At 43.7% G+C, this 11,495-nt stretch overlaps 1 protein-coding gene across 7 annotated transcripts in view; it reads left to right on the forward strand.

Moving 5' to 3' along the window:
• Positions 1–10,266, forward strand: part of MAP2K5 (mitogen-activated protein kinase kinase 5) — a 166,816-nt gene extending 156,550 nt beyond the window's left edge. For 6 of the 7 annotated variants that reach the window (XR_014493556.1, XM_083371581.1, XM_083371583.1 and 3 more), the window contains one exon: positions 4,870–5,259. Coding sequence is in view for 6 of the 7 variants with exons in the window: in XM_083371581.1 (XP_083227707.1) it covers positions 4,870–4,977 (108 nt within the window). In the remaining variant the exon portion in view is untranslated. Of the gene's footprint in view, positions 1–4,869; positions 5,260–7,834 lie in introns of those variants that run through there. The other variant, XM_083371584.1, reaches the window with a different exon arrangement.
• The last annotated feature ends 1,229 nt before the right edge of the window (positions 10,267–11,495 follow it).

The following is an 11,495-nucleotide window of genomic DNA, read 5'->3' on the forward strand; positions in this document are numbered from 1 at the left end:
AAGTAGAGAGTGATTGTTTTTATTGCTTCCTGATAAATTTGGGCCATGTAGGATTAAGTTCCTACTGGATCAACAGAGATTTCTTAATGGAAAAAATGGTATATAGTAGGTTAATTAAGCAAGGAACTAGTAGAAAGTGAGGAAAAATTCTTCAAACTCTTAAAAAATTCAGAGAAGTAAACGTGTATCTCCATTTTTAACATTCATTGTCTTGTACTTAATACAGGCAGTCCTCGACTTACAATAGTTCATGTAGTGACCATTAGAAGTTACAACAACACTGAAAAAAGTGACTTACGACCATTTTTCACAATGACGACTGTTGCCGCATCCCCATGGTCAAAATTCACTGGTTCATATTTAGGACGGTCGCAGTGTCCCCCCGTGGGGGGTGTCACGTGATCTCCTTTTGCCACCTTCTGACAGGCAAAGTCAGTGGGGAAGTCAGATTCTCTTAACAACCCTCTTACTAACTTAACAACTGCACTGATTCACTATTAACAGCTGTGGCAAGAAAGGTAAAATGGGGCAAAGCTCATTTAACAACTGTCCCGCTTAGTGTCAGAATTGTTGGGGTCAATTCTGGTCATAAGTTGAGGACTACCTGTATTCACCTCCTGGGGCCTTGTGCCGTGCACGTCCATCCCCTCCGCAGAGTCTCATGGTGGCTTTCAGCTGCTTACCTTCAATTCGGCCTTGTAAGAACGTCGCCTTGACCCGACGGCCTCTTCTTTACGTCCTCCTTGCAACCCTTGAAGCATCCTCTCCATGGAGGCAAGGACGTCGTCCAACACTGCCGAAAAGAGCTCTAGGTTGAAGAGACAAGGAAGGGCCATGGGACTGAAAGCCATTTTAGGGCTAAGACCAGGAGAAGGGCCGAGCGGCAGCCTTGACCAGGCATAGGGCCAAGAAGGTGCTGGTGCTGAAGTTGGGGGCGAGCCCAGAGAATGAGGCCCCCATGTGCCAAGTGGAGGATGAGCCAAGATATTCCTCTGACCAGTTAGCTCAGCCTTTCCAACCTTGATGGCCTCCTTGGCCATTAACTCTTAACAACAGCTCCGCTGGATCTAGGAATTCTGAGAGGTGAACATCTGGAAGGTGCCACAGTTGGGAAGCATTGGATGAACTGTTGGCCCCTCCCTTCTTTAAAGTGAAGCTTGTGGGATACCTCTGCAACATCAGCTCCAGCTCAGGTTGCAAAAGCGGAGGGGCCAGATCCCTCGCCCACAAAGTCTCTCTCGTCTGGAGGAGCGTTCACTGCTACAGAAAATGCCTTTTAGACTTCTGCGCAGTTACATTTCTGCACCATTACTTGATAAAATGAAGGGAATCTCTACTGGGATATTTAAGAATTGTGGACTTTTTAGGTCTGGAGCAATATTATTCAGGAATAAAGGGCCTCCCTCCCCCTCCCCCTGAAGCTGGTGAAGCGCACAAGGACCCTCATTCTCTTTTTTTTTTCCCTCTTGTTTTCCATTACTTCCTTCCATGCTTGTTGTGTTCTATTTGTTTCTTCGTTCTTTAGAAATGAGAATGTCGGGTTAACAAATGGGGTCTGTCTCTTTCTAACTGCCTGGAACTTCATTATACCTGCACGAACTGCCAGCTCTGTTTTCAGTGTCACTGGCTTGTTCTTGTGCCCACCCCCCTGCCCTCCAGCCTGCCTCCTCTCTGCTTCTTCCTGCCCCGGCAAAGTCCCCCCCAAGGGGGGAAACACTGAGACAAGGGTGATCAAGGGCAACTTTCTCTGCTGCTGCTCCCTTTTCAAGTTGCCGGGGGGGGGGCACGAAGAGACCCTCCCCTGCCTCTCCTGAGGCTGGGCAGCTTAGCAAGTGGAATCCGCCTGCAAGGGGTCTTTTTCCCCCAGCCGTTCTTTGGCAGTGGCTGCTGGGCTTTCCATACATACTTGTTTGTTAGGTTGCTATCCCACCACATCTCATGACTCTTGGCCTGTCACAGTCATTACAAAAGATGACAATAAAACATTGAAGTTGAAATCGCTCCACCAAAATCACATAATGCAACCAAGACGTTGACTTCGCCCCAAAGTTCTGCAGAATAACATGGCTCATTCATTTTTCAGAAGTCTTCATTCCAAGGAAACGTTCTATATCAAGGTCCAGCAACGTCACTCAAAGCAGCTGCTCATAGGGTCAGACCCACCCTAGAGAGAGGGGCTGTCACAGAGATTTTTGTCCAAAGCACCTGAGGGGCAGAACAAGAAACAAGGGGTGGAAGCTCCTCAGAGGGAGATCCAGCTTGGAAATAAGGAGGAATTTCCAAACGGTGAGAACGATTAATGAATGGAGCGCCTTGTGGCTGCACTTTCGTTGGAGGTTTTCAAGAAAAGACTGGACAACCCTTTGATTGGAATGGAGTCTGGTCTACTGCCTTGGACAGAGGGTTGGAGTGGAAGACTCTGAAGTCCCACCTAGCCCGCTTCTTCTGTCTTCTGTAGTGGAGAACGTTTATTTTTTTGAACATGTTTTTCCAAAGCTCTTGCCAGCCACAGGACACCCAAGAAGGCCACTTCCACGTTTGCCCTCGACTCTTCCAAGGACTGGAATTTTGGCTGGCTGTTCAGTTGCCAGCGGTGGCAACAAACGACTTGGCCCATTTTTCTCAGAAAAAGGAGATTTGTGCTGGAAACCCACAGATTCTGCCTAATGGCTGATCTTACTGTAGCTCTGTGAATCTGCTCCCTTGTTTCTGCCCTCTTGATTTGTTCCTTGAATCTTGCTGGGTTTGTGGCTGCTTATTTAAAAGGCAAGACAGGTAATTTCAGCCTCGACTGTGAAGGAGGACATCTTTTCTGTTCCTCCAGGGATCTCCATGAGTTTTACAAACAGTTAAGCAAATTTAACCTTGTGGCATTTGGTGAAGAGCGATTAGTGTAAGGAATCTGGGTCCTGGAGACACAAGCCTGGGATTTGAGCAGAAGGACATGGAGGGAGGGGCAGAGGGGTCTGGTTTGGGTCCTGACAAATACCATAGTAGGCAATTAAAAAAAATAACGCTGAAAACCAAAAGTATACACATTCTTTCCTTTCCTCAATTCCTTCTTTTGTAAGAATCTAGATCAGCATTTTTCAACCCTGGCAACTTTTAAGATTTGTGAATTTCAGCTCCCAGAATTCTCCAGACAGCATTTTACCTTCTCCTGAAGGTAAAATATTTGTTGGATTCTTTGGTTTCTTCTTGCACAAAACCATCTAGATCAGTGTTACTCAACCTTAGGAACTTTAAGATGTGTGGATGTCATCTCCCAGAATTCCCTAGTCCACACATCTTAAAGGTTGAGAAAAATTTATTTAGAGGTAAGGGGAAAAAACAAGGCAGGAAAGAGATCCCAACACTATTCATCAGAAGAAGGAAGGAAGGAAGGAAGGAAGGATTTGAAGTCAAGCAGGCAATGGTGCATCTGAGGACACACTTACCCTGGGGCAGAAATGGGGGAATTTAGAATAATCTGAAAGGCCTTCCTAAGCTTTACACCATTGGTGGGGTGGGGGGTGGAGATATTGCATTCCTAAATGTAGAGTGACATAGAAGGGCCTTACCTTGCCTAAAGAGCAACACACCAGTTGTGGTATCACTTGCATGTCCAAAGCGCTCTCTCTCTCTCTCTCTCTCTCTCTCTCTCTCTCTCTCTCTCTCTCTCTCTCTCTCTCTCTCTCTCTCTCTCTCTCTCTCTCTCCCTCCCTCCCTCCCTCCCTCCCTCCCTCCCTCCCTCCCTCCCTCCCTCCCTCTCTCTCTCTAGTGGAGGAGGCACGTTGCTCCCCTCAGGTCCAAAGAGGAGATTAAGTAAATCTCTTATCTTCCTAATGTGATTACACCTCAAAGCTTCTTCTTACTAGCCTTTTCCTCTCTCCCTGTCCCCAGGCCATCTGTGCATCCCTTCAGCCCAACCGGCCTTTGCTCCTCAGACTTCCATCTCTTCTTGAAGAGTTTAGGGCTGTGTATTAAGTCATTCATTTTGAAGAAAGTTATGTGTTTTGGAGATAAGTAAATCAATAGACCTCTAAAAGAAGGTGCTACTTTCAAAATTATTTCACAGCTGCCTCCTCATCCCAAATCTAAGAGTACAGAGGCACCTTGCACAGAAGAGAATGGGACATCAGGCATTACATGCTGGTCCCATGTGGCCCAACACAAAGCACAGAAGCTGGTAGCGTCAGGCGGGGGCTTTCAGATCTCTTTGCTTTTCAACCTTCGCAGTAATTCAGAACCCTAGAACAGTCTTTCTCATGCTCAATCACTTGAAGATGTGTGGAGTTCAGCTCCCAGAATTCCTTTGCCAGCATGGCTGGGGAATTCTGGGAGTTGAAACTCACACACCTTCTAGTTGCCACGGTTGAAAAATGCTGCACTGGGGGTTATCTCCTGTTGCCTTCTTAGATGATCCTGGACTCAAGAAAGAAAAGGAGACTTCTCCATGGCTTCCACCTTTTGTCTCTGTGTAATTGCAGAGCCCACATTTTCTCATGACTTTGTGACCTGGGGATGAAATAGGAAATGTACCAAAATTAATACAGGAAAATGTTTTTGGCACGTGGGAAACCTATTTGTCTTCTCTTCAGCTGCTTGAAAAGCCCTTCTCAGTTCCCAGGATGTATCTGCGTGCTCAAATTGAGCCTTCAAAAGAAAAACACAGTTCATTTTTAAACTTTAAAAAAACCCAGCGAGATTGATAGTTATACATAAGGTACATGTTTCAGTGATAAAACTCCCTCCTTTTTTTTTTAGTAGACTGGTTCACACAGTGGGGATTTCTTGCAAAAGCCTTTAGCAGGGTGACAAGACTCTTGCCTTCCCTTCACTCCTCAGCTATTTGGCCCTCTTGACTGAAGCTGCTTTGTGTTCTTTTAGGGCCACCTCTTTATTGTGCAGTACAATGACGGGAACGCTGAAGTTGTCTCCATGTGGGTGTGCCGGAGCCTGGAGGAGAGGCGTTTGCAGCAAGAGGGATCCCAGTGAGCAGAAGAGCTTCCCGGCAAACCCATTTCACAGCTGGGATCCTTTTTCTTCAAGCAGTTCAGCGGAGCTCCTTGGCCACTCCTCTCTCACTGCCTTCTGCACCCTTAAGACAATATGAGCATATATTTTATTAAACCGAATGTATATATGTTGGCCTCCAAGTATTTTATACACTTTGGGACCTTTGCTAGCTAAATATAAGGACTTGAAATTGAATTTTTAGATGATGGACCAGTGAAACAAAATGCATCAAGATGAAAGAATAAAAAGGTGTAAGCAGTATCTGCGAAAGGGTGTGTGCTAAATTTATTTTTGTAACAGACAATTGTGTGCTTACACTGTCCTCTATACCCACTCTGTGTAGGATGAGGTGGACACCAAGGACATCAGGAGATTGTAGCAGAAGATAAGGGGAAAGTTGGATTGGGTTTTCATTTGTTGTTGTTGTTATTACATTGAGCAATAGAACAATTTCTTGGGATTGAATAAGTCTAAACTCTCTCTCCCTTTCCCCTCCCTCCCTCCAACTTTCTCCCCCCCCCCACTCACACAAATGTTGCCTGAGGCTGATGTGACTTATCGTTCATTTATTCAATTAAATGTGTGCACTTGTGCCACCAACACCAGTGAAAGCTGCAAGAGCTAGGTTTTTAGAACAGCAGGCTAAATTTAGGCTGGGCAATTGGCGACTGGTCTGGGAATCCATAAAAGTGGCCTACTGGCTTAGCAAGCTGTAATGTTTTTATTTATTTGTCACACCAATATATATTCTGCTGATTTACCAGACATGGATAATGCAGTTTATCTGTTTGTTCAGAATGTTAAGGGGAGATGACGATTGCATCTTCTTTCCTAGCTCAGGGTTTAGCTGCATCTTAGGTGGAATCTCACTGATCCCGGTGTTGTCCATTAACATCGCCAAATGGAGGCCAATTCAAAGAAATGAGGCTGGCAGTTCCGCAATACTCTGATGTCCTAACCTTCAGTAGCTGCTCTGCAAAAAGTTCAGGTCTCTGCCAGAAAGAACAGACCAAAAACAAGAAGAAGGAAATAGTGCTGTAATCCAGCCCACCAACAACCAGCAGCCTCTGGCAAGCAGTCTGAAAGAAATCCAATGGAAATTCAATGGAAAACAAGGTTTCTCTGCATCCTAAAACACGGATCTGTTGCAGATGGCTGCGTCGTGGACTGCCCTACTCAATTTTTGCCCCTTGTCTAAATAATTGTGACATTAAAAGACTGCTGAAAATGTAAGAATTTGGGGCTTTTCCCCTGTCTAGTCGTGTCCAACTGTAGAGCGCAGTGCTCATCTCTGTTTCTTAGCTGAGAGAGCCAGTGTTGTCCAAAAAGGTTTCCATGGTCATGTGGCCAGCAGGAGTATATGCCAAAGGCACACAGAACGCTGTTGCCTTCCCACCGAAGTGGTACCTATTTATCTACTCACATTTGCCTGCTTTCGAACTGCTAAGTGGGCAGGAGCTGAGGCAAGGAACGGGGGCTCACCCCGTCGCACGGTGCTCGGGTGTTGAACCTGGGCTGTCTGTCTGACAAGCTCAGCATTTTTAACTGCTGATCAATCATGCCCCTCGTGTTTTTGTTAAACCACTAATATTTCATGATAGTTTTAAATTTGCTTTGGAATAGAAACCTTATTTAGCCATTTGACCATATCAAAAATTAAAAGAACTATTGCAAATATATAAATAGATACAAAAAAATAGAATATATTCATAGTAAGCTGTCATCCCGACAATTAACCCCAATCTTATCTAAATATGCTCTTCTCTTCAAAACAGCATTTGAAATAAAGAGTGCAGGCTTACCGGTGATGTGCAGATTCCTCCCATGCAGAACGTGAGGTGGTCTTGAGTTTTTTACATAAGTGCCATTATTCTTTTTAGCACATTCCAGTTCCTCTGCTATTGATTCTTGGGGAAGCCCACCAGAAGCCACCACCACCCACTCAGTGAGCAAGCAAAATTACTCACTGAGAAGGCTCTGTTTGTGGTGTTCCATCACTTGAGATCTGGAGAGGGTCCAAATGGGTTGGAGGCCTTTTGTGGCAAGAAACAACTTCTGAACAATTACAACTCCAAACCATTCCTTCAAAGGCAGCCTGCAAAGGGCTCTGCTTCCTTCCTTGAAGGGATCATCAATCTCCAAGTGAAGGATAGAGATTGCAGGCGTGAACATATAGATGAAAGTTTGTCTTAATTGCTGCAATGTCACAGCCTCTCTGGCAGATAACAATACAATGAATGACTCGATGTGACTGGTGGCTGTAGGTGCTTTTTCTAAAAGTGAGACAAATTTCTTTCCCTTCAGCCACCTTTCTTTTACTTCTTTTCTTAACATAGAGCGCTCTGGTCTAAAACATATTTCTGATTAATTTGATTTTAAAATCTCATTAAGTTCCCCATTTACTAACATTAAGGTTTTTTGGAACAAAGAAGACAGTTGCAGTCTGCAGTTTGCTGCTGAAGAGCCTTGCATGTTTTTAAACCTCTTCATTTGTCAGCCATACCTCAATTGTTGATAATCCACACTGGTTCTTTAAGCATGTTTTTAAGTGAACAATGTGTTCTGAAAATGTCAACATTCAGTGACAGACCCATTAATAAAGATGTTTTGGATCTGATAATCTGATAATGCTTTATAATTAGCCATTTACCCATTGCATCAAGCTTGAATTAACCTGTTACAAAAATTACCTCAATTGGGATGTACAAGGTAATATATAAAATGTGAACCGTTTGTTATTATGTTTGTTGATTATCATATAAATCTCATCTTGCATACCTGCTTGGTTTGGTAATTAAATGCAATATTTTCCCTCTTTCTCTCCATAATGCATAAGGATCCAGCAAATGGGACTAGAATTAAATATAAAGACAATGAGCAATCAGCTTAAGAATTAAGAATTAAGATACTGAAGTGGTGAAGAGCTTCTGCCTTTCAGGATCATCAATAGTAAAGGAACAAGTCCTCCAGAGCTGAGCAGAGATGCCAGGAGCCCTTGGAAGGGTGATTCAGATGCTGCAATATGTCTATTTCTACAAAAAAGCAAATGGTGCAGGCAATGATATTCACTGTGGCATTTTAAGGAAGTGGACTTTGAAGAAGCAGGATAAGAAGGAAGATTGATGCTTTTGAACTGTGGTGTTGGAGAAGAGTCTTGAGAGTACTTGGACAGCCAAGAAAACAAACAGATCATCAAATATTTTACCTTTGGTATGTTATACAAAGACTCATCTTTCTGGAAAAGGCTTTAATGTTGGGAAAGGTAGAAGGAAAGAAAAGGATGGCAAGCAGCAGGGTGGATAGTAACAGCTGTTGGAAGACCTGAAAGACCAGGTTAAGAATGGAAAGGATTGCAGAAAAGCAATGCTGAGTCAGCAACAACTCGATAGCACTTTATCATCAATGAACAGATACATCCTATATTAGAAAGGCAGCATGGGCTGGCAGTTAATATATTGGTCTAAACAGGAGAAGACCTAACTGAACTCCGCCCCAACTACAAAACTGTGGGCCACTGCTTCTCTCTTAGGCCAGCCTACTTCACAGAGCATTGTGTAAAATTGGAGGAGGGGACGCTCTGCCTATGACCATGAGTAAAGGTGGGACATAAATCTAATAAACACTCAGCAGGATTGCTTTGATCGTGATTCAGAGAGCTTCTCTCTGCTTTTCATTATAGCAGAATTAAAGTGAATTCAGTAATTCCTCAAACGCAGCCCCTTTCATCTTTGGAACCCTGGAAAAAGAGATTGCCCAGGATTCGAAGGACTTCGGCAGGAATCATGGCATCCTCAAGGGAAGGAATGGGCACCGGTTTCCAGTCGCTCGGCCATGGAAATATTTTTGCTTTGCAGCATTTCTTGAACTTGGTTTTGGCGGTGGGGTTGGAAGAGACGGGGGGAGCAGTGCTGTTGGGGGGTCAAAACAGCCAAGGTGGCATCTTCAGCCATGCAGTCAGAGCCCCATCCACCTTTCTGATGTGCCATCCAGTTATTTTACTTTTCATTCCCTCCCTGGGGCCCCCATGGACACCCCAAGATCTGGGGGCACCTCCAGCTCTTTTCTCACCTCCAGGCAGCACTGCAGTTGTTTCTGAAGTTCCTCCAATTAACTCTCTCTGATTAGGTTTGCTCAGCTGTAGCTTTTGGTCAAAGAAGAGAACAAGGCAGAAGAAATTAGTTTCCACTGGTTTTTTGATTATGTATAATATATCAGGCTAATGCAGGATAAGAAGCATCGAAAATCAGTTCAGGGCAGAGGGCAGTGGGGGGTTGTCCATTCCTCATGATGGGGGGGGAGCTACAATTAAATAGCCTCCCTCTGGGGGTTCCTGGTGGGCGTTGGGTTCATTGCAAGCACACCAAGTGATCCAGGTTGTTTTGTGTGGTGTCATTACCATCAGGGCTCATTTCTGGGGAGTTTCGTTTTGGCTTGTGTAACACAGCCTTCCCTGACCAGGTGTCCTGCAGATATGCTGAACTACAACTCCCAGAAGCCATAGCAAGTCTAAGCATCACTAATGATTCAGCACACATGAAGGGTGTCAGAGAGGGAAAGTTAAAACAATCAGTAAGGAAGTCCCAATTCTCATGAGCAATGTTGACAGTCTCATAGCTTTAATGACTGCTGTATAAGAAGCAATGAAACCATACAGCTGTATTGCTTGTGGAAAGGTGTAAGAATCACACCTTTTCCAGAAAAGCATAACATTTGTCATCTTTGTAGAATAATCTGTTGTTAAGCACTTAGGGACACTGAAGACAGTACAAAGCATTCGTATCTACTTGTGCCCCAGTCCGATAACTTATATTGGGGTTCTACATTGAATTGTCTTATAGTACACAACGTGGTTCAGCACAATGTTTCTAAATAAAAAAATAATTTGTATTTAAGCAAGGTATTACAATATTCCTGCCTGACATCTCTGAATCCACAATGTGACAAGAAATGCAGTTAAATTCTAATAGTTTTGTGATAAGCCCAATTTCTACAAGTTATTATGGCATATTTTTTCAAAGCAATCCATCTATGACTGCTGTAAGGTGGGTACTTGTATGAAAGAGTGTATGTTTATATGCTATTGTGTTTCTATACAATAAAGTACTCTGCAAGAGCAATGATTCTCAATCTTAACTACTTTAAGGTGAGTGGACTTCAATTCCCAGAATTCTCTAGTCAGCTAGGAATTCTAGGAGTTGAAGTCACTCAAAGTAGCTAAGATTGAGAAACACTAGTATAGATATATATACACATGAACTAAATGTATCACATGCTTCTACTATAAAAATATATCATATATCATATATCATATCTATTATATTCTGCAAGCAAGAGCAGTACTTTGATGATGAGAGATCACCAGGAAACCCCCACCCCCATGAAGCTATCAGAAGCTAAGCTCAGTTCAACGGAGTCTTTACATTTCTCTAATGTGTCGTTTCCACTGTTGAAAGTCATTGTAGTTTATTCTGCCAAGCTTAGACATTCACATATGCCCAATAGGTTTAATCTGTTGGAATACACTTGCCATGTTTTGAGAGCAAACTGCTGGGAATTTGGCATTTTCTTTGCAAAATGGTAAGTGAGCTCCATTAAAGAGGGGAAGCCAAGAGATTTACAAACCTACCTAATTGGTAATTGTTCTGTGGTGTTGAGTGGAGGATCCTGAGAGGTGACATCCACAGATCTTGAAGCTGCCAAGATTGAGGATCCTCAGGTCTCACAACAGTTCATGTGGTCACTTTTCTGTCTTCATAATGGCCAAAAGAGCTCAAAATCCCCCATTACTTCTTGCTGCCCTCAGGCTATTATCATACACTTAGAAATTAGTAGTTTTGTCTCCATCCCAGGTTGAGTGATTTATTGCCACCATGATCCCTTCTGATGAGGGGCTCCACAAAATCCATGTTGCATATTTATTTATTTACTTACATACTGGAAAAATACATACGATTGCCCATCTTAAGCAACTCTGGGGAGCTTACATCAACCGTAAAACCAAGAAATACAATATTCATAAAAAATATAAACCAAAACCCTGAACCATAATCACCCCCTTGGGGCATTCCACAGCAGATTCAGCTCCCCCCACCCTTCCATGCTTTCTACCAGTACAATCCCAGCACCTCGCTAAAAAGCCAGTAGGAGCTTCTAATAGGCCAGACGTGAGGGTGGGGAAGGCTGAGGAATCACCAGCAGGGGGGTGTTCCACAAGGGAGGGGCAGCCATGGAAAAGAGAGGTCCCATTAGATGGCACAATTTCAGGGATGAGACCCCACCCTCTCTGTTCTAGTGGGAAGATACTCTACAGTCCCATAAATATCTTGAGATCACATGAGATTATTCCTTTTATCAGTAGAGGGGTCTAAAAAAAATTACAGTACAATTTACTCTTAAAACATATTGATGAACATGAATATTGAATGATGCTGTGAATCTGGAGCAGTCCAGAGTGATGCTGCTTTCTCCACTGTGCATGGGATCCTCAAGCTGCACCC

Source organism: Vipera ursinii (assembly GCF_947247035.1).
Source record: "Vipera ursinii genome assembly, chromosome: 11".
NCBI classification, from domain to species: Eukaryota; Metazoa; Chordata; class Lepidosauria; order Squamata; family Viperidae; genus Vipera; species Vipera ursinii.